This window comes from Musa acuminata, chromosome BXJ3-9 (assembly GCF_036884655.1).
Source record: "Musa acuminata AAA Group cultivar baxijiao chromosome BXJ3-9, Cavendish_Baxijiao_AAA, whole genome shotgun sequence".
Lineage (NCBI taxonomy): Eukaryota > Viridiplantae > Streptophyta > Magnoliopsida > Zingiberales > Musaceae > Musa > Musa acuminata.
In genome coordinates this window covers 8224025-8248424 of record NC_088357.1, presented here as the reverse complement: position 1 = coordinate 8248424, position 24400 = coordinate 8224025, and the positions used below count along the sequence as shown (strand labels likewise).

Here is a 24400-nt window from a genome sequence, read left to right as displayed (position 1 = left end):
CCTCCTGCTTCTGTATTCATCCTTTTCATGTTATGTAGGACATCGAGTTTCTCGAACCTAACAACACTGTTCGTCGATGGGGTTGGCAGATAAGGTGGTGTGTTGGGGCCTCCAGATTCCGAGATGCTGCAAGCCTGGCATGCATATTCTTAAGGTGGATGAATGATTCCGCTGTAGCAGAGCTCACATCTTCACTTGGAAAGCTCGAAATGGGTTGTAACGACGCCTTTGTTGGGCTATCAATGGGCTCGAGGTCTTCTAGTCGTCCCCGCCTCAACTGGAAGGTCAACGAAGTCAACACGGGGGGTTTCTGACCGTTTTGACGTCGTAATGCTTTGACTGTAGCTGCGACGGTCAAAAACAACACGCTCGCGGCCCACAGTAACCATGGAGTCACAGTTCGGATCGTGTGGAGAGTCTCCGCCTCCAAAGCATTCCGAGTTCTTCCTCTCGTACTCTCGAGTGCTTCTTCGACCGCTAAGTGCGTGTTTGCTTAGGTAAAGCGAAGATGAGCGTGGAAATGTTGGACGGGTCGACCATTCGCGAGTTCGTGGAGGACGAAGGCGCCTTCAACGGGTCGGTGGAGGAACGGTTCGCGAGCCTCGACATGGACCACGACGGCCGGCTCACGTACGCGGAGATGGCGAAGGAGCTGATGAGCCTGCGGGTGCGGGAGACCCATTTCGGCGTGGACGAAACGGGGCCGAGCCGCGACGAGCTCCTGCAACTCCACCTCGGCCTCTTCGGTCGGTTCGATCGCGACGGCAATGGGACGGTGGAGTTGGAGGAGTTCCGGGCTGAGATGAGGGAGGTGCTGATGGCGGTGGCGAGCGGGCTGGGGTTCCTGCCGGTGCAGATGGTGGTGGAGGAAGGCAGCTTCCTCAAGCGGGCGGTGGAGAGGGAGACGGCAAAGCTTGTGGCATGAATCAATGCCCTACCAACCTCCTCATACTTGAGAGTTCGAAACCAATTCTTGCAGTGTCGGTGTCCTTTTTTTGTTTCTATCATCCGGAATTATGTCTTCGGATGATCCAATAAATCGTTGATTCATGCAGGTAACAGTGACAGTCGCTTAAAAGGGAACAAATACAACTGAGTTCTTGTTGTTTCCGTAAGGAAATTAGCCTTCATTTTTGAGTGATAATTATAAGAAAGTTGGCTTTACATCCACCAAAATGCCATATCCTTTGACAGAGCTTTCCCTTGGAACAGTTCGCCTCCCCTGCACCTGCATGTTTGCAACACTCTTCTTCGACCTTTTGCTTCCGTAGATTACTTTTCCTGGTCAGCACCAACATCTTGGTTTGAATCTGATGAGGCTCTCAAGTGCTCCAGTAAAAGATAAGCTAACCTCGATCTGGATGTATCAGAGAGCCCGAGACGTCCGTAAACACCGATACAATACTTTGAGGAGAAGCAGCAGCGGCTTCTAACATGATTCGAGAGAGGACACCACGCACAACATGGACTGTGACAGATGGCCAGTGATGGCAAGATCACTATTTCTTGTTCCTGTTTCACACGGCACCCTGTTTTCTATGATCTTTCTTGCTTCTGCTGCGTAGCGGCCATAGTTTCCAGAGATGCTAAATATTCATTGCAATAGAATGGACCATCCCGAATCACAAATTGGATATCGCCGGCCATGGTTTAATAGATTCGAGCGGTCGGCGTATCAGTGGACTCTGTCGCAGCAAAAGCCATTATTGCTTATTTCTCAAGCAGAGAGACGTTCCACCACTGCCGCGATTGACCACCAAGCTTCCATCCACCCACAGAAAACAAACAGATGGAAAATGAAATATATTTCGAAAACGACTTGATTTTATAGTCCGGAAGCTAACGCATGACAGCTTGCAAAGTTTTGACTGCATTTTGAATCAATACGACAGCTGAGCTCGATGTAGATATTGTCCCGCCTCAATACCATTCGATCTCCTCTTCGTATTGGGTGCCCTCGTCGATGATTCTGGCAGCCGCGTTGATGAGGGTAATAATAATAATGACGGGACACGAACTAACGTCTCCTACTCCCTGGTGACGTCTCCTAGGTCACGCAGACCGAGGAGCTACGGAGGTTGCCTGTCTTGGTTTGAGCTGACAGCATTGGTCGAAGCAGACCAAAACACCAACCAAGGCACGTCGCCATCCTGCAGAAGCCCGGTCCTTCACGTCATGCCAATGCCGATGTCAGACGTTATCCAAGGTACGACCCTGCTCCCTGCAAGCTTGCACATCAGGAAACATTGACCTTCCCTATAAAAACCCTCGTATTCGGAACAATGAGAGGGGGAGGGGGAAGAAAAGAAAACCCATGAGGTTGTCAACTGACTTGATCATCAGAGGAGTCGAGCCGAGCTCTCTCGACCCGACCTATGTGCATGTATGAAGACGGAGCGCCTCCCACCGAACGCCCAAGCTAGGGGTTCCCTCACGAAGAAAACAGTGATCCCGTCGAGATCGGACCACCGCGGTCGGCTACCTCAACAGTCCCAAGCGTCATTCAGGAAGATCTTCAATCATTCGGATCCGAACCCAATCGTATTGGCTCGAGGCCACGGCATAAAGATGTTACACTAACACGCGTCATCTCCATCTCCATCGTCATGCTCTGCCTTTGCTTCGTCATGGAGTGCTTTCTGATAAAAGAACTGATGGATCAACGAGTACTACATCGCCATTGTAATCGTAAGCCCCAATCACCCGAACTAACTATCAAGTTCAATATGCAAAATAAAGTTGAAACTCAAATTTCCGGTTGTGGAAAGACTTCTTTACTCTCGTCGATGAAGTGTTGCCGAAAGATTAAGAAGTAAGATTGGCCATTTGCATGTATTTGTCTGGTGTTGATGAGTGAGATTTGGGTGTAGGTTTAGGTATGTATGACACATGGCAATTACGTGCTGTTGTGACTATTAAAATTATGAGAGAAAAAAAAGGCACGAAATTATATTAAATTATAATTTAAATTTTATTCTATATAATTCGATAAATAATATTTGTTATTTGTGATATGATTACATTTACATTTATTTTATGTTAGATTATTATCAAAATTGTCTGTGAGATCTCTTTGCGAATAAATATTTTAAAGAATGAAACAAAAAATCTATTCAACTTACTTTTTACTCCATTAAATCAAGAATTGTAACTATAAGGATTTTCAAATTTTATTTTATAAATATTACAAATCTATTTCTTTTTTTAGGTTTCATCCAAAATCTATGAATGACCTTAAACGATTCTGTCTCTTAGACTTAAGAAATTTAATGAGATTAATCTTGTCGAGTGGCTTGAACAATTAACTATAGGCCTGATTTGGAAATTACTCCTCCTTCTAAATCCATGAAATGCATAAATTTTTAACAATCTAATAAATTTATGAAAATTATAGTAAATATGAAATTGCTAAGAAAATTTGATAAACTTCAGAAGATACATCTTTTAGATATTCCAAATGTATCTATTGCTTCATTGTTTTTTATTTTAACAACTTCAAAATAATGGATCATTTAGCCTTCATACATTTCAAAATTTGATCAATCAAATTTATAGAATTAGAACTATCTTTTCTAAATTATATCAGATCTCTTGTCTATTTAGATAAACTTCCTTCTTTTTGGTCCAAATTTGATCAAGAGATTATGATATCTCAAACTACTTAAGCTCCTAAATCTATTATTTAAGGTATCAAAATAGTATATCAATATCGACAAAAAAAAGTTTAAGAAAATCAAATATGAGCTAAGTCAATGGCTGATTCCCAAAGCAATTTTCAAAATCATAGAAACTCAAACCATAATCAATATCATAACTTTAATCTTAAGGGTAAAAACTTCAAACCTAAAGGTAAAGGGTTTAAATTAAGGTTTTCAAATCCTAATCTAAATTCTAACACTAACCCTAAATCCAACTAATTTCAAAACCCTAGGTATTCCTTCAAACTCAAAGAGAATAAGAAGCCAAGAAAACATAACTTCTTCTGCTGTTACAATTGAGACAATCTTCTTACTCCATCCTACTTCTGCCGAAAGAAGAAAAAGATGATTTACACAAATAATGACTCTCTTAAGCCTAAAACTTAAGTAAATGTGACCGAGGCTAAACCATCAAATTCCTCTTTCAGATATATTTCCTTTATCCTAATTGTGAATCTAACATATCATGATTCTAAATAGTGACTAGATTCAGGTGCAAATATTTATATTTGTACTAATAACAATGATTTTTCTCTTACTAGATCTTAAGTGAAGGATATGTAACCATGGGGAATGGTGCATCTGGGAATGTGTTAGGAACTGGATGCATTACCCTCAAGCTTACTTTAAGGAAAGACACTTATACTTTAAAAAGGTAATGCATGTATTAGATATTAGATAAAATCTAATCAGTAGATCTCTCTTTGTATAGTTAGGATATAGAATAGTTTTGAAAGCAAAAAAAAATTGTAATCTGGACGGGAGATATGTTTGTAGAAAAATATTTTATATCTGAAGGACTTTTTAAGCTTAATGTAATCACTCCTTTAATCAACAAATATGAATTATCATCCTCTATTGTCTTAAATTTTGAATCTCGTGATATTTGGCATAGGAGACTTATCATCTCAACTTTAGATCAATTCAAAGAATGCCTTATCTTGATTTGATTATAAAATTTAACTCTAAATTTGAATCTAAATGTGAGATTTGTGTTTAATCTAAATAACTTAGAAAACCCTTTAAACCTATTTAATTTAGAGATACTCAAAAACTTGAATTAATCTATAGTGATATTTATGATTCGGTATAAGCTAGACGTATAAGTTATTACTTTGTGACCTTTATTGAAGATTTCTCCGAATTATACTATACTTATCTTTTAAGAACTAAAGATGAAGTTTTTAACTGATTTAAGATCTGAATAAAGTTGAAAACTGTTTTTACAGTAAAATTAAAACAATAGAGGAGATGAGTACACTTCTAATAAATTTATCAAATTTCATAAAGATCATGACATAATTCATGAAGTTACTACTCCCTAGTCATCTTAATCTAATGATGTAACTACAAAAAAAGATAAAATCCTTTTAAATATGATTAATACCTTGATCTTTAATTCAAGAATACCTCAGAACTTATGAGAAGAGACTATTTTATTAGTCTATTATATACTTAATAAGATATCATAAAAGAATAAAAAGATAACTCTTTATAAACTTTAAAAGGATTATAAACCAAGATTAAGTTATTTCTAAATATGAGGTTATTTAGTTAAGGTCGATATCTCAAAACCTAAGAAAAAGAAGATAAATCTCAAAACAGTGTATGTTATCTTTGTAAAATACTCCGTTGATAGCAATACTTATAAATTTATTATAGTAAATTTTAAAATACTTGAAATCTTAAATGACATTGATTGAATACGGAGATACATCATTTTTTGAAAATATATTCCTTTTAAGTGATTGATCTTTATCTTTTTCAACTCTTATAAAATCTAACATCTAACGAAGAAATAATAGAAGTAGGATTGAAAATAACTTTAATGATGATTTTATCTCTTATATAATAGAAAATATATCAAGTTTATTTCAAAAAGCTATGAGCTTTATAATTTTTTTAGAAAGAGGCGATTAACAATAAAAGAGAATTCAAAATTAATACTAACACTTGGGATTCTTACTAAGTTACCTATAGCGGGGCTAAACACTTATGCACCTATAATGAGAATTGCTACTATGTGTGTCATATTTGCTTTTACGTAAATCTATAAACTTTTTGTTTATCAAATGAATGTGAAGACTATTTTTTTATGGGAAGAGCTAGAAAAAAAGATATAAATAAATCAACTCGAAGGATTTATTGTTCTTCAACAAGAAGAAAAGTGTGATCTAATCCCTGTATGGACTTAAGCAAGCACCTAAGCAGTGACACGAAAAATTTATTTATGTGATTTTATCTTTTAGATTTGAAATCAATGAATCTGATAACTATTAAAAATAAATTTATACTTATTCATCTTTATCTTTATGTTAGTGACATCTTAATTCTTGCCTAGATACAGATTAAATCATTTTTATCTCACCGCTTTGATATAAAATATCTTAGTAAAGCTGACATCATCATCTTAAGAATAAAAATTCAAAAATCTTCTAATCCTATATCATTATCTCAATCTCATTATATTAAAAAAATAAATATCATGATTATTCATCTATCTTCACTCCTTATGATCAAAAAGTTCATTTTGTTAAAAATACTGATAATTTTATAAATAAAAAAAGATACTTTCAAATAATTAGATCTCTTCTCTATTTATCAAATATGATTATACTTAATATTTTTTATGCTATATTCAGACTTAGTAGATATACTAGTAATTAAGTTTGGTTCATTAAAATGCTCTTGAATGAGTTTTTGATATCTTGGTATTTTTTCTTATGAACTTAGCTTTGTATGATATTTTACTATTTTTAAAAGTTATAACGATGCCAACTAAATTTTTGATTATTTATATATTAAATCTACATCTAAATATGTATTTCTTCTCAGTGAAAGTGCTATATTTTAGTAATCAATGAAACAAAATATTATTATCTAAAAATAAGTTGAGCTTGTAGCACTTGACACCACAAGTATTAAAGAGAATGGTTTATGAATTTAATTTTTGTTGTTTGTATGGTCTCAAACCTTACTCTTTTTGTTTTTAAAATAAACTTATAAATACTAAAATGAGTAACACATGAAAAATAGACAAAAATATATTAGATGATTAAATTCTCATTCTATCATTTTTATATTTTATGTTAGATGACAAAGGAGATAAATCTTATGAGTATTTCAATGATAAAAATCTAAACTTTATGATTGGAGATTCAATATAATAATAATAAGTTGATTGATTGCCCGAGTATAATAATTTATATAAATATAATTTATTTTTAATTTTATCTTTTTAATGATTAATGCTTCTATGTAGAGACATCGGAACAGCATAACTCTAAAATAGATTTGAAATAATATTTTCTATGAAATATGACTCTATATATATCTTTACGAGAGAATCCATAAATAGTCACGATTAGAAATATAAATAATTATTAAAAATTTTCATAAATAAATAAGGTACTCGTGTGTATGATTATTAATGCATGACTATACTTGATACTGTACATGAGTTAGTTGATGTCTTGATTAAAGAAACATAGTTTTAAGATTTGATTCACTCTATTTTCTTGATATGAATGTTAGCTTCACTAAACCATATTAAATCTTTGATATGACACTATGGGACCCCTTAATATCGTAGGTCCTTTGACATTTCAGTTTTGACACACAAGTTTACGGACTTATCTGCCTATGATGCATCACATCAACAACAAGTACAAAATTGGTGCAATGATGTACATTTGATGTCTGTGGACATTTTCCCAAATGCTTCTTCGTAGCTCGTGTGGTCCGCTCCTCCTTTGAGAGAGAGCCGAAGAAGATGTGAGGTGAGATTAATGTCCTTTGAGAGAGACAGAACTAACTGTATGTGCAACCTCTCTATGATTAATTTAATGAGGTGAGATTAATGTCCAAATTAGTGAGAAATTATCACCACCGAGATCTTCTCTTGTAAGACAAAATGGAAATTCATTTGGTTAGGAACTGCACATGTCCTTTCCGTCGGAGAACTTTTGTTATCTCGTAAGTTCGTCAAGTCTCTCTTATCCGTAAAAGATATATTTTAAATATACATCTGTTGTTCCTTTTTTTTTTTTTATGTTTATGAAAGATCAATGGATAGATAGAAGGCCAACTACTGACACGTAGATGGTGCCTCGTGAGATGGTATTTATTCTCGATACAGAGCACCCTCTTTGATGTGCATCCATATTATCTTTTATGGGGATGTTTCAATGTCATGTTGCCATTTCTCTTCTCCCATTTTGTTTCTGTGGCATGCAAGGTGTTCGACAGAATGCTTGTAACCATGACACGCAGACACATGGTGTGAAACAAGCTCGAAGAATGGTTGCCCGTAACCTCGCCACCATTTCGTCGAGCGCCAGCTTTTTCCCACGCCAACCCGCATCGCGAGGACCGGAGGCCAGCTAAGCCTTCCGGGTTGGGACCCACACGGAGCTGCCCACTTGGACGACGGAGGGAGGCTGCTCCATGTGACGCCACCCACCCACCGTCTTCTTCCTTTCTCCCCCCCCACCCCCCCTCGGTACACCGGTAGGTGCAACTTTGGATATGGTGAACATTATCATTATGCAGTGGGGACCACTCCTTCCTAATGGGATACGGAAGACTGTGGCGTTGTTCACGCACTTGAATGACCCCAAAAGGTTATGGTTTTGAGCGACATGGAAACTCCACGGTCTCCTTTCATCCTCCTGGAATCTATCTAATGCCTCATCATGTTCCAGTGCTGCACAGCTGGGCGCAAGCGGACTGATGTTGATCTCTAAGATACCATCGGACTCTCACGCGGATGAGCAGCTTCACGAAGGGTTCCTCCTGCACTACTTAGAGGAATTAAAAGAAAAGGGAAGAAAACTACGTAGCAGCGTAGTTGCGTAGAAGAAAGAGAGGTCTCGGTGCCATATAGCTGGTACAGATGAAGAAGGTTCCCGATGGCCCGTCCATCATGCCGATGCTTGGATGTATCTGTTGACACGCCATGTGCATCCACCAAGGATTAAACCGAGGAAATTAATGTCACCACTGGGCAACCAGTTTCCGTAGGTCCCATCTGTCCGGAGAACAACCCATGCGATCCATGTACACCACAACACCGTGCTATTATTGTGAGTTCCCATTTGAAGACTGCCATTATCGAGAGAGAGTGTTGCGCTCGCGTACGCACACCAGTGAGCGGCATGGTGGCATGTGATTGCCCCCGCGAGAAAGAGAGACCGAAGCGTCAGAGATGTCTGTGGGGCAAATTTGGCATTTAGTGCTCCGTCGCCGTCAGCGTTTCGCTCGGAGGCTCCCTCCCTCCACTCGCGTCCCGACACGTGCACCGTTCACCCAACGGTGACGGAAGGGGTATATAAGACATTTCAGTACGCGTCCCCTCCCTCGTGACTGGCGCAGAGGTTACGGTCCCACGCCGATCCCGCAACACGGCTCGGCTCGCCGAGTATGCATTAGCGTCACCGTTCCGTGACCTTACCTTCGACCCCGCCTTTATATACGTACCCACGTGCCGCGTGGGACACCCGAGCCCATGATGGGACCGGTACCGCGTGGGCCCCACTGTCCATGAGGGAGCGAAGGCGATGGATGACGCGGTGAACGGTGGGGAAGGCTTTTTCGTGATCCTGAGATGGCTTTCCATGGGACCGACCCATGTGGGGGACCTCTTTGCCATCGTTTCGAGCGCATGGTGATCCATAGGATCACCGCGTAACCTTGGATGCGTTACAGCCTTGCTTGCGCTGCCCCCCCCCCCCCCCCCTATTCATAATTAGGAAAATAGAATAATTCTTTAATCTCAAAATCGACTCTCACTCGTATTTGATTAACAAAACACACAAGTTCTTGATATTTATTTATTTATTTATTTATTATTATTATTATTATCCACCTGGGAGTCGTTGGTTGGCATTTATTATATAATTGGGGGTGTTTAATTAACTTAAGAAGACAGATCGGGTATCATCATTGATCAGTATCTTCTTTTCGTGAGTCAACGGCCATAAAAAGCAGTGACAATCCACCCCGTAGGTAAAAAAAGTGGTTGATGGTTACTGTTCTTTTGAGAGCGAGACACCTCCTTTTTTTGCAATCCTTAATTATGGGATGCACGAGTTCTACTGCTCGTGACAAATCTAGAGAAACAAGTTCTGGTCAAGGAAGATGCATGGATCCAATCAACAACACTCTCCGGACAGGAATAGATCAACTACATGAAGTTTCTGTAGAAATCAGTGCTGCAAACGAAGTGGCTGGCTCAAATAAAGGTGAATATCCAAAGCAACGGAGTTTAGATAGATATACTCCATAGATTGTGCACGTTGATTGCTGCCTCTTTTATCGAACAGTGGTTGACCTCAAATTAGTCTAATTCAACGAATAACAGTAGCTGATCGTACAGCAATTATATGTTGAAGTAAATTTATGAGACGAGTAGCTGAATGCAGTGCCAAATACACACTTGCACTGTTTGAAATCTTGCTCGGAAGCTACAGGCTGCCCACAGAAAAAGAACAGGCGGGCATAAAACCTGCATCTCTCTCCTCTCATCAGAGGACTTCATTAGACTTGGCCCTGTTTGCGGAAGCATCATCAACAGTATAAATCTTTACCACAACCCTATACCAACAATGAGATGGTTTCAGCCGCCGCAGAAGCCGCTCAAGAGCTCAACAAGGAGCCGTAAACTCACCGTCAAAAGATTTATGGGTCGATATATATAATAAAGGAAGAAAAAGGTTTCGACTGTGGTCAAGAAATGGAGATTAGCTAATATATACAAGTTAGAAAATAGGGAAAAGGTTGAAACTTTCTTCGAGAACCGAGATTCTCTTAGCCTACAATGATATACATTACAAAACTCGCTCTGCGGGCATAGGCTGCCGCTGCTCGGTCTCTGGTTCCTCCTTCCACCTTGCGCGTTGTTCCAGTTCTTGGTTCTTGTGTTGCGGAGCAGAGGACAGCTTGAGCTCGATCTCCTCAGGCTCCGTCGGGGGCGCGTGGGTGCGATCTGGAGTTAGATTTTTTCTTGCTGAGGGCAATGGGGAGGAGCAGCTCTGGAGGGGGCATCTCCTCCTTCTTCGTGGCCTGCCTCTTGTTGCAGTTGGGCCTCACCACCGCTCAAAAATGGCTGACCTTGAGTGGTACTCTATCTTCCTCTTTCTTTCTTCTTGGTTCTTGGTAAAGAAAGGAGGGTTTTTTGTGATGAGGTTCTCTCGAGTGGTGATCTTTACTTCTCTTTCTTTCTTGGTTTTTCTATGCTAAAAAGGTGGGATTTTTGTGATCTGGTTTCTTGAGTTCCTCGGTGTACTTGATTCCAGTGGGCAGATTTCAGGGACGATTTTTGTTGCCATCCATGTCAAATATCCTTGCCTAGAAAAAGAAAAATAAAGCTCTGTTTTTGCTTCAATGTCTTTCTTGAAACGTATTCATCTTTTTCTTTTTTAATTGAAACAAGGCGGATCCTCTCGCTTTTCTTCTTGTAGGCAACTACTGGTAGCTTGGATTTACATCTTTTGTTGTTGTTGAGTTCCGTTCACAATGTCTACTTGGTTTTGCTCTCAGAAGTATCGATTTCATGTGAATCTTGTGATCTGTTTTTATATATATATGTAGCGAGTTCAATCCGAGTTTTCTTTTAGAAATTTAAGGGAGATCTAAAAATTTGGATTCCTTCGGAGATCTAAAAACTTGTGGACAGCCTGATGCTGTTTTTGGACTTGAAAACATTGTTTAATAATGGGCAATTATTCTGGGTTATTTTCATTTTTCAAGTTGTTAATCAAGATTTTAGAAGGTTATGTGATTAGCTTAAGATCTATGGACATATTTATGACATCTTGAGGTAGATTATTGTGGCATTTCAATTGATAACCACCTGACTGCTGGTAAGTGTGCTGCTTTATGTCATCTTGGCTGCTAATAGTTCTTTCATTGTTGTATTATGGACAAGCATGATCTCCATATTAAAGTAAAGAAAGATATATGCTCATGTGCTTTGATGAGAAATCGGTCCATATGTTGTGTGTTTGGGAGGTTGGATCTGAAGAGACTTTCACTCAGCATGGAACTATTTTAAAGAAACAGCATTATACAGCTACCAAGTTTCTTGATACCTTTTTTTATATAAGCTGGTTAAACAGTTGGCCATGAGCCTAAGATTTTTTGTAGCGTGATGGAGATGTGTGCCTGGATTGTTTGGAGAAGTTATCAGTTTTAAATGTGAATACATTCAAGCCCATTACACTTACCATAAAGAATAATGACGAGGTCTGCATTTGAAATTTATTCCCATATGCAAAAGATTTACTTCAGAAAGATTTAGAAAACTCAGCACAATCTTTACTAGGACTCTGGAGGGGTCTGAACAGACGAAAAGACATTTTATAGATAAACTGTTTCATTCGCATGCTTTGGCAATTTGAAGACATTGTTCATATAATATGCACCATTATCAACAACCTCCTGATCTCCATGATTCCGCAAGTTTAATATGGGAATCTAATAAATTTCTGCCAATATTTAATGCATGATTTGTCTAATTTGTAACATTTGGTTGCATATGGTTGGCATGATTATTTAATCATATTGAAAAGTGTATGAGATAATGCATGGATACTAAGGAATTAAGTTTGGAAGACCAAAATAATGAGGATGTTGCCTTCAGTCTGGAGTCAATGGTTAAAAAAGCAGAGGGTCGAGTACATTATGAAATAGGAAATGCACCTGCCGAAAGTTGAAACCCAACACACTATTTTGGAGAAAATAACCTTGGCTAGGAATTCGAGGAGGCTCCATAGGGCTGAACATGGATGCATAAGTATGATGTCTTTCATGGACTGTTCTGCATCATTCCCTTTGAAATTAACTTTTGGAAGTTAATTGTTTTTATATGACAAGGTGCATTCTGAAAAAACTGCTTATGGTATCAGGTTTAGTTTTAGTTTTTTTGTTTTATCTGCTTTCTTGCTTTCATGGCTGATGATGGAATTATGTTATCTGCAATTTGTTAGCCTTGCTTATTTTCTCCAAGTATACAACCTACAGTTCTTTTATTAGAAGACATTGACTTACAATTTTATCTATCATGCTCTACACATTTAAATTCTCTGCATTGTGCTGAAAGCTACAAATCTTTTTGATATTACAGGCAATGCCCCTGCAATAATAGCTAAAGGAGGCTTTTCAGGATTGTTTGCTGATTCCAGTTACAATGCCTATAAATCTGTTTCATTATTCAGTTCAAGTGATACAACTTTATGGTGTGATGTGCGACTGACAAAAGATGGTGTTGGGATTTGTCTTCCAGACATAACTTTAAACAATTGCACTGATATCCAATATTCCTATCCTCAAGGGAAGAAATCCTACATGGTTAATGGTGTGCCTACATCTGGATGGTTCTCCGTGGACTACGACAAAAATGAATTAGCACAGGTTACCGGTAAGTAAAACATATGCTGCTTTTAGCACTTGATATCCTGACAATTGTGCAGTGCAATGAAAAGCTTGCAAAATTGCTATCTTGCCTTATCTTAACAATAATTACATTCTGTTTTCCTGGTTGGCTCCATTCCAGTACCAGTAATTAATACTTGTAATAGTATAAATGGGGTTTCAGGTTCTGACAACAGGACATGCTGCAGAGCTTCATTAAATATTGCCAAACAGCTAAAATTTAATGTCAATAAAAACAAACAATCTGAAACTTGTGTGACAGATTATATAAGAACTAAGAGGGAGATAGGAGTTTAAGAGTAGATTGTAAAGTATAAAAGGAAGCGTCATATTAGAGGAGATGGAAAGAATAACATTATAAATAGGAAACTAAACTCTGCCTTTTCTTTTTCTTTCAATCTTGAAAGATAGACTTTTAACAAGACTATTTGAGCGACCCTTCATTCTGTTGGGAATCTTATATACTGCCATGGGAAGAGAAATGGATCCTTGCACCACGAGGAATTTAATGGAAAAACAACATAAGCAAAGATGAAAATCATGTTCGCATGTAATTTCTTATGAATATTTTTTCGCAATGTTCAATCTACATTGTGATATGATGAAAAAATCAACTGCTTACAGTAACTAGTTTTACCAATCAGCAAATTCTCATATGCAACTTAATCAGTGTGCCCTTTAATGTTCATCACTATATCATTTTGGTCTGATCAACAAGGAATCTATCCTCAAACTCATATAAGTTGTATTAACAGTGTGCTGCCTGTGTTGTGGTTTTCCATTGATACCTTGTTCTTCATCTTTCTTGTGCTATAAATCTTTTTTAGTCTCCCTGTATATTTTTAGTGATTTTTTTTCCCTTCTTGTATTTGAATTTACATTCTCTTATGAATTGTTAACCAACCAACTTTTCTATAGGTTTATAGGAGCTAGAGAAGTGCAGCACTTGAAAAGTGATGGGGAATATGTAACTTTGTCTGTAATTTTAAACTAAAATTTAACCAACTTATTTATTAATATTACAGTGATCTCCATATAAATATACCTAGTGGATCAATTACTCCATTTCCCTATTACGCAATAGATTGTAGCATCTAATGTGCTTTAGATTCTCTGTTTGTGAGGCATCGGGTGCACATGTAAATTTGCTACTGTAGTAATTTAGAGAACAATAAAAAGATATGAGATAGCTAGATCATGCGTTTAGACTTGGGCTTTTTAACCACCCTAAGGAGCTGAGTCACATAAAATTGATGATGAGTTTTTTGTTTAGCCAGTGCCACCAAATGTATCACTCACTTGAGCATAGGGAACCATGTCGAGGAGCTCATGGGAGAAGACCAAAAAATTCTGATTGTCCCCCTGAATTCCATGGAGACATCTTCAAAGAATCAAAGCCTGGGTTAATTTAAAATGTGAGATTCTCATTCCATAATGAACAGTATTAAATATCCATGTGCCCTTAACTCTTTTGCATTTCAATAAAATCGATGGAAAGTTTGGAATCTGGGTATAAATTATCTACTTCTGAATTTTTGCGTAAACACCCATCAGGTTTCGTAAACAATATTCAGAAGAAAAAGTTTATTTGATTAAACTGTTATACTCTGTTTTCCCAAAAATCTGTATGTGTCGATAAACATGCACACATGCTTATTAGATAATACAGGTACTTGCAGATGTATACCTTTATATAAATGTGCTTTTGTATATACATAATATATAATATATATTTTTTTTTCTTTCCATCTTGAGCAGTAACACAAGCAATTTATTCTCGAACAAATGCATTTGACTCCAGTGCATCTCCCATACTCTCTGTTGATGATGTGAAGACACAAATTAAACCTGGTGCTCTTTGGTTGAATATACAGGTAAACCTACTTAAACATGGGTTGCATATGTTCGCCCTTTCAATACTTATTGATCTCAAAATTTCCTATTAGTTATCTCCATCTAACTTCTTTGATCATTACTCTTCCTTTTGCAGCATGATATTTTCTATAGGCAGCATAATTTGAGCATGAGAAACTATGTACTTTCTGTATCAAAGCGTGTCATTGTGAACTATCTGTCCTCCCCAGAGTTGGCTTTCCTTAGTGGCATAGCTCCAAGATTTAGGAACACGAAGACAAAGCTCATTTTTCGGTTTCTTGGCAAGGACACTACAGAACCATCTACGAACCAAACATATGGTTTGCTGTTGAATAATCTCACATTTATTAAGACGTTTGCTTCAGGAATTCTTGTTCCAAAGAATTACATTTGGCCAACTACGTCTGACAATTATCTGCGACCCTACACATCTATTGTCACCGATGCTCAAAAATCTGGGCTGGAGGTTTATGCAGCGGATTTTGCAAATGATTACCTTTTTAGCTACAACTATAGCTATGATCCACTGGCTGAGTGTCTCTCTTTTATTGATAATGGTTTCTTCTCAGTTGATGGGGTAGTGACGGACTTTCCTGTAACTCCATCGGTGGCAATAGGTAAATTCTCTTGCCTTTCACCTGAGGATATAATCAATTTGGCATTGCCTTACAGATAATCAGCTGCTTTCTCCCAACTGAAATAGATACACAAACTACTTACAGATGAGAATTTCTTGTATCTATTTATTGGCATGGTTATTTCTTGTTGCAGGTTGTTTTTCTCAGTTAAACAAAAGCAGCATTGATCATGGTATGCTGACTTACCTCTGGGCTATATTTGCCTTAGATACAGTTGCCAATTAAAATGGGTCTTCTTGATCTTCTTATTTTCCGTTTGTGCTTCAGGAAAACCATTAATAATCTCACACAATGGAGCCAGTGGAGATTATGCGGACTGTACTGATCTGGCTTATCAGAAAGCAGTTGATGATGGTGCAGATGTTATTGATTGTCCTGTTCAACTAACACGAGATGGAATTCTCATATGCATGAGTTCTATCGACCTTATAGAAGACACTACAGTCACAAACTCACCCTTTAGATCCCAAATTTCTGTTGTACCTCAAATTAAGAAAACTCCTGGCATATTCACCTTCAATCTCACATTGGATGAAATTCAGAAAAATCTGAAGCGTAAGTTGATATCTCTTCCTGCTTTATCTGCATATTAACTGTAACTTTAAAATTTAAGAGTTCAAATAATATGATAACTTAAATTTTTTAGGAAAACCAGCATTACAGGACCTTGATGCGAATCAAATATTTGGAAAAGAAAATGTCTCTCTGACATTTATGGACCGCATAATATCCCAAAGGATAAAGGGGAAGAAACAAGGAAAAAGAACATGCAGTCACTAGTAATTCGTTCTGTATATGTTAATTTTATAAGGAGAGATTAAGTGAGAGTGGAAGTTATATCCAGACTATAAAGGCAGTGCAAGATTAGAAGTCAACTTTAAGTAGAATAACAGCTAAAAAATTTCCATGATACTGACCTGTCGGTTTCAAAGCCTTAATAACACCATCAGGTTCACTTCACATTAGCTTGAACAAATTGTTATGAATTTCATGCACCTGATATTTTGGTTGTTCATCTTTCATGTTATGCAAGTGTTGTATCTAAAGTTCATTGTTACTTAAATTTAAGAATCAAGCAAACCTGATGACACAAATGCTGTTCTAAGTTGCAAGTTGCAACTGTTTTTCGGCTTAGCCTTTGTGTTCTTTGAATGCATTATAGAAAACAAAATCCAAAATTGCTTTTATTTTTTGACCATGTCTGCAGTTGCTGCTCAGCATTCAAAAAATATGCTCAATTATAAAAAAGAACATATCAAAAGATTTTGCTTCATAATTGGTGCAATAGTTTACAGCAATTATGTTCAAGTTTTTATTATATGAATTATCGAAACATGCCTACTTTGTTATCTTTATAGTTTAGGGTTGCACCAGTCACCAAGAAGTCAAAAATATTATCTAGAAGAACTTAAATTCAATGGAATGAGCATCCAGAAATAAATCTTATTTTATGGTATATTTTCCATGGACCAAATTAAGAATATATTTTCTTTAAAAAATATTAAATTCTTGAGCTTCAGTGTGCATGAAACTGAAATTAAGAATCTATTTTCCATTGTTCTGATAATTCTTTTCGTATTCAAATTTTCATCTTGAAGCAAGAGTGTAAATTCAATAATTATGAATTCATGTATGTAAAAAATGCTTTCATGTTTCCCATCTTTATTAATGTGTAATTTTATCAAGAGCAACATGATTCACAACCCTGCTTTAACTTGAATTTTGTTTTCTCCCCCAATTGAGCGCAAGTTCCGGATTGAACTAGAATTATGCAAGACCTATTTTCTTTTAGGGTTAAGATGGCTTTTTACACCAAACAACTAATTCATATATTCATAATTATGTGCAGTGCTCCCCTGTAGTTCTTTTTTAGTATTGTATACACATCCATGATAAGGGTGTGTCACCTGTAGAGCCATCTTTTATAGAGTGGATATTAAAATGCCTTGGATCAGGGGTGGACAACCCTTTTATCAAATCTATGTCTCTCTATGAAATGGAAACCAAAGCTCATATTTCAAACTTTGTAACAGAGAATTATAGCTATATAGTTTATTAATGGTTTGATAGATGCAATAATATAATACTCAAGAATTGCAGAAAACAGCAAAATCAGGATTGATTTTCATTTAAATGCTCGACCTTCATTTTGATATTCTGTAAAAGATCCCTGTAGTTGTTTGGGTTTGTTGCTCTGATCCTTATGTTCGTTTGTTTCTCAAGTTATGCCATTTTTGTCATTTCAATTGTCCTCAAGCTTTCCAAAAACATTTCTTAGGTGATATTTGAATAGGGGAACAAGAGACCTTTAAAGCAAGAAACGTTGGTAAATCCATCTTCTCTGATCTGTTCAGTCAACAAAGAATATTGTGATGGACTATATTTTCATTATTTGTTGTATCTTATCTGCTTCTTCTGAATTATAAAATGCCATGAACATCTGCTTGGCTGCTCATTGCTTTGAGATCTACACCAGTTTTTCAATAAAAAGAAAAGAAAGAGGTGCTAGCTGTCAATTTCCAATATTTAGCTTGTCCAAGATATTTTTATGGACTTGTATGTGGGAATAAAGTTGAATATATGATTAATCTATATATTGTCTTCTTGGAAAAATAATGAAGAAAAAAAAAAGAATGTATGAGCTTGTACCATCCAAACACTTAGTATAAGGCTAAACTTTCTACTGTCTTGATCCAAGTAGCCTCATTGGTAAGAGATGTGCTCTTTTGTGTCGTCAAAGATGTATTCTAGTGGAGCTAGGACTTTGAACCTTATTTCTGAAAGCCATTATAGTTTATCGAAGGTGAGATGCATAGTTTTTCGTGAGAAGTATGTTCAAGATTTTTCAGCCTTTTGAATTTCTCCTTTCTTTTTCCTTGTGCTTTTACCTCTGGTTGTAGCATGGTTCATACGGCTACCTGTATCTTTCCATTTGAGGCTCCTGTTTCCTTATTTTAATTATTACTATAATTTCGTTTTGTAAGATGAAGCACAACATTGTTCCTTTGTTTCTTCCAGAACTGTAACATGAAATAACTTGCCTTTTGCATGTTGCAGCAACAATTTCACAGCCAGAGTCACTGTATGGTTTGGTGCGGAACCCACTATATAAAAATAGTGGAAGCTTTATGCGATTATCTGATTTTTTATCGTTTGCAAAAGGCAAGCCTCTGTCCGGAGTCTTGATTAGCGTAGAGGTGAGTATTACAGTAGTCATAGATAAATACTGTCAAAGTTTCAGCTAATATCTGAATATATAAGACATCATTGCAAGGTACGTAACATCTTAATTGCCCAAAAGAATGCTATTAGCTTTTATTTGTCAGTGCTTGATTAAGGCAGATCTCAGGCCTGATAACTACAATTCCCCACAAAGAATGCTATTAGCTTTTATTTGTCAGTGCTTGATAACAATAGTACTTAAGATGGAATTAGTGTCTATGTCAACCACGGACTGACTGCACACTTATCAAGCATTTGTTGCTTTCTTTGGGTACAGAATGCAGCATTTATGGCGGAGCAATTAGGATTTAGTGTAGTAGATTCTGTCATTTCTGCCGTAAATGATGCGGGTTACAACAAGACTGCTTTAGAAGTTATGATTCAATCCACAGACAGCTCTGTTCTGGTGAAGTTCAAGCAGCTAACGAAATACAAGCTTGTCTACAAAATTGATCAGCCCATCCGTGATGCTGTTGCTTCATCAGTAGAGGATATCAAAACGTTTGCTAATGCTGTGGCCCTTGGCAAACAATCTATTTATCCTGCAACTCGTCTGTTCACTACAGGCGAAACGGGACTGGTCTCCATGTTTCATGATGCTGGTATTGATGTGTATGTCTATGTGTTTCAGAACGAGTTTGTATCCCAACCATGGGACTTCTTCTCAGATGCAACTGTCGAGATCAATGCACATGTTCTTGGAGCTAGAGTGGATGGGATCATTACAGACTTCCCAGAGACAGCTCGTCGTTACAAAAGTATGGATCCAGTATCCGTTTTGCTCATGTTCATCCCTTGTTCTTTATCATGATGTGATGATCATATATACACTGACCTAACCTTGATGATTTCACGCTCAGCTTGCCTGTTACGCCTTAAATGTCATTTAGTACTGAATCTTGATGGTGTTCTATATTGTGCAGGGAACTCATGTAGAAATTTGGGAAACAGCATGCCAAACTATATGCAAGCTGTTTTAGCTGGTGGGCTGATATCACTAATGAACTCAGACTCATTGCCACCTGCCCTAGCTCCGATACCACCCCTGGATGTCTCCGATGTAGTAGAGCCTCCCTTGCCATCTGCTACGCCGAAGGCTGTGGCCCCTGCTTCCGGGGGAACTGCATCACCTTCTGCGAAGCCTTCAAGCGGGCAGCGATCCCCTGCTTCAATTTTAGTTCCACTGATGATGATATGTGGATTTCTCCTGCTTGTCTGAGTCAACTTCAGGTGATTGAAATGGAAATCTATGTTGGAGGATAAGCCATCGCCGAGCGAGCATGCTGCTACTAATATGATTATTCCGGTTCCTTTGCTATTATTCTTTTTGACTTGATTCTGTTCATTCTACTCTATTTTTCTGTGCAGCATCAGATCCGTGTAATCATTTCAAGTGTGGTAGTGTTGTACACAGTCGATTATAAACTCTTTTGTTGCAGTTGCTGCTGCTGTTCTTTTTTATCTCATGTTACTAGTCATTTGTGCGATGAGATATGTTTTGTTTGGGATTTTGTGTGGTGATTGAGGCAAAGGTTAGTAAGAGTCCAGATACTTGACAAACCTCCACACAAGACTGCAGGGAGAGAGCTCCCTATTTGTCGTCGAAACCAGCGATCTCATTCTTCAAAGTCCAAGAGGAAGCCCAGCGCCATTGGCGCATCGATCAAGCTAAAGCAAAGCTTGCGAAGATTCAGAACTGGCATTACAAGTTTCTCCAACCATATATGAGTCAGAACCAGCGCACCTGCTCATTCCGCTCCATCTTTTTGTTTCCATTCCCACTCTTGCTCAAATGAAAGAAAACGGATATGAAGAAGGATTCAATCTTGCAGAAGCTTGAAGGCTCAGGGATCTCATGTAGTGTGGCACCTTGTGACGAGAGTTCAAGCATTGCAAGGACATGGAGAACTCCTCAAGGAAATAACTTCCAAGTTATTTCAGGTACATGGAGTCTTTGATACGAGTATCCACAAGCAGTTTCCAGTTCCAGCATCATCTTGGTGCCAAGAACAAGCCATTCGGCAAAGAAAAGAACTTTTGAGTCCTCAACAGATCCGAAACTACCACCAAAATAATTTGCACTATGAACTGTGATTGAAGCAGCAGTCGCAAGGCGACATCCACTGAGATCCAGTCCCGTGTCTCAAGGATTGGTTCCCCCTCCCCCAAAACAACCAAATCCAGCGACATCACGCCGCCGTGGTGACACTTGGCTTCATGACGATATACCCGAGTCGTATAGCTTCCTCATGATCAATGAAAGAACTCCATGGTGGACTTCGTCCATCCAAGAATAAGCCGGATACGTCAAGCCCATCCCTGGGTGTGCTCCTGCAATAATGTCAGATGAAGCTTTCTCGGGTTCTTCATGGTCGTTGACACACACGTTTTAAGGAATAAATGACTGTAAGCAACAGTGAGTTGTGAATAGTCATCGGTATTTAGTAACTCCTAAACATGCTACGTGTTAGGGTGACAATGATCCATTAATATGACATGTCAGCACTCTCGCTCTATGGTCTAACACCTCATCTCCACAGTCACCTAGCAAAGGACTGTTATAATCGGTTCTTAGGCTTCTGTTACTGTACAAGTTGTGTAACGACCTCCTAGGCACCCACTATAAAAAATGGTTCTAGCTAGATTACTTAAGCATAGGAGAAATATTATTGGAAATACTCTTGATGTAATTTTTATAAGATTCAGATATCCAACTCAGATAGTTTCACCTTGAAGTTGGCTCAAAGAAGAACCAAGTTATTTCTAAGTCAATTTTCAGCTCGGATAACTAAAATTTATTCTAACAGATTGACGTTAGAAAGAGAGTCGACCAACATACCACAAGAAAATCTCGTATGTCCATCTCGAATAAATCCCGAGGATCACAATCCTCCAAACCCAAATGAACTGAGTCTAACAACCTCGAATGATCACTTGCCAAATCTCTCAATTTTAATAATCCTAAACCAAGGGCAATCAGGGTTGTTGATCGATTTGAATTCTCTCCCTATATCGGACCTCAAGATTTTTCGATGGCTTTTCCAAGACTTGACTTTTACCTAGTTGTCTCTCATAGCTCTTGCAATCATGATTATTTATGCAGAGACATTTTTATACCCTAGTCCAACTAATGCATGTTTTAACTATAATAGCCTAAACTGTTGCTCTCTATCTTCCTCAACTTACCTAACAAGCACCATTAGCAATATCTGCTTCGTCAATCCTAGCCTCCATTTGACCACCAATTTCCGTTCTTAGCCTAGCAATCGATTCTTGCTCGGCTCAGGCTCAAGTATTACCAAATGTGCACTCTGGTCTATTGGCCCAAAACCCAATTCCTCCACCGAAACTATAATTTTTGTATGGGTCGATCGCTTAATTAATCGACCACCCAACCAAGGTCTGAGACTATTTTAATAAAATGGACCAATAATTGGAGGATATTCATGAAGAAATAAAGTAAGAAAAGTAGCCAATGGTAAACTCATAATTATGATCCTCTTTTACGGAAAAATATAAGCAAAGAATCGATTCCTTAGGCTTCATACTTTCTATGTTGGATGTCTATAATAGAATCATAATAAAAAAAGGGTCTGTCCCAATAAAGATTATCCTATCATACTAAAAAAAGAGGGGGCTAAGCACCTAGACCATAAACATGATGATATACTCGTAAAAAGGATCTTGATCGATACGAGAAGCTCTATGAACATACTCTACTATATTATTTTTAAAAAAATTGACCTATTAGCTAAGGATCTACAACCCATTTCCTCCACCCTCACTAAGTTTACAGAGGACTCAAACATCCCAATAGGGATCACAAATTTATATATGACCTTAGGATCTAACTGTTATTCGAAGATGGTGAATACTAAATTTTTTATGGTTGATATTTAATCAGCTTACAATGCCATCATCAAGCGACCTACCTTCAACTGCATATGGACTATTATGTTATCACTCACGTGATTGGCTTGTAAGACACTTATGACTATTAAAAATGACATAGAAAGATGAAGAACACACCCTATTCTATACTGACAATGGCTGATATATTATAAGGTAATGTCATTCTTGCTTAAGAATGTTGGGGCAATATAGCAGAAGATAGTTAGTAAAATGTTCTAGTACCGAATCGACTAGAACATGGAGATATATGTAAATGACATGCTAGTAAAGAGTTATACTGAAGATATATTTTTGTCTGATCTGGGAGAAATGTTTGCGACTATCTATAAATTGGCTAAATCTTACTAAGTGCATGTCCAGCATAAGTTTAAGAAAATTTTTGAGTTTCATGATATATTAGCGATGAATAAATACCAACCTAAAGAAAGTCTAGGCTATTATTAAAATGAGGCCTCAGGTTTTGATTAAAGAGGTTTAGCGTATGATAGGTTGAATCACTTCACTTAGCCAATTCTTATCATGAACTAGCAATCGATACTTATAATTTTTCAAAATTTTAAAAAGACCAAAGGATTTTTAGTGGACTGAGCAGTATTAGGTGGCATTTGATCATAGGTGCTATCTGGCAACTCTACCACAACTTTCCAGTCCCATCCCAGGAGAAGATTTATATCTCTATTTGTCTATAACACTGATGGCCATAAGCTTAGTAATTATCTTAGAGGAGGACCAAATCTAGAGACCAATATATTATACTAGCCATGTACTCTAAGATGCGGAGACTCGGTATCCCAACTTTGAAAAGATAACTTATGGGTTGGTTTTAGTAGCAAGAAAGCTTCGATCATACTTCCAAACTCATCATATTATCATCATGACAAACTAACCAATGTGTCAATTTCTCTCTAATGTTGATGCTACTAGGAGACTACTTAAACAACGGTAGAGCTTAGCAAATTTGATATTTCCTATGAGCCAATAATTACCATCAAAGATCAAGCTCTTACTGTCTTTGTAGTGGAGATTACTCTCACTGAAGAGGTATCGAAGGAGATCAAATATTAGACTCTCCATGTAGATAAATCTACGACATTAATAGATGGAGGTAAGTCTCGTCCAATAAAGTCCAAAGGGAGAAAGTTATGAACATGCACTTTATTTCAACTTTAAATTTACTAATAGTGAAGTGGAGTATGATGAAGCTCTATTAATAGGACTCGAGTTTAATAAGGGTATGAGAATATAAAGTTTGAAGATCTATAGTAATTCTCAACTAGTCATCAGCCAAATTAATGACACATATGAGACCCGTGGTCCTATCATGGCTTTGTACCTTATGGAAGTTAAACAAATGATAATTAACATCCTGACATTTAGCATCGAGCAAATCTCTAGCAAGAATAATATAACAACTAATGCCCTTTTCAAACTAATCACCAAGGGTCATCCATAATCATCAAGAGAGATCATTATGAAGACTTTGACTCAAAGGAGCATCCACAGGAAGTAGCAACTACATCTATAGAAACAACTTGGACATGGAACATTCTAAAGTATCTTAAGATCGAAATTCTCCCAATTGACCCAATTGAAGCAAAAAAGGTGTGTGGACAATGGGCATGG

The 24400-nt window shown here is 37.5% G+C and overlaps 1 protein-coding gene across 1 annotated transcript; it reads left to right on the top strand.

Annotated features, from left to right (window-relative positions):
- The first annotated feature begins 10379 nt into the window (after window positions 1-10379).
- On the top strand, window positions 10380-20326 carry LOC103997736 (glycerophosphodiester phosphodiesterase GDPDL4). Its single transcript, XM_009419043.3, has 9 exons — window positions 10380-10816; window positions 12823-13116; window positions 14889-15004; window positions 15121-15622; window positions 15777-15815; window positions 15911-16198; window positions 18701-18840; window positions 19143-19623; window positions 19789-20326. Exons 1-9 carry the CDS (start codon window positions 10714-10716, stop codon window positions 20082-20084), a joined length of 2259 nt encoding a protein of 752 aa, XP_009417318.2. The 5' UTR covers window positions 10380-10713; the 3' UTR covers window positions 20085-20326.
- Window positions 20327-24400: the final 4074 nt, after the last annotated feature.

Excerpts from the sequence above, each read along its gene's own strand:
- LOC103997736 (XM_009419043.3), top strand. The coding sequence starts at position 10,714 with ATGGGGAGGAGCAGCTCTGGAGGGGGCATCTCCTCCTTCTTCGTGGCC. Across the intron at positions 15,005-15,120 it reads CTCTTTGGTTGAATATACAG|CATGATATTTTCTATAGGCA; the intron begins GTAAACCTACTT and ends TTCCTTTTGCAG. Across the intron at positions 18,841-19,142 it reads GAGTCTTGATTAGCGTAGAG|AATGCAGCATTTATGGCGGA; the intron begins GTGAGTATTACA and ends CTTTGGGTACAG.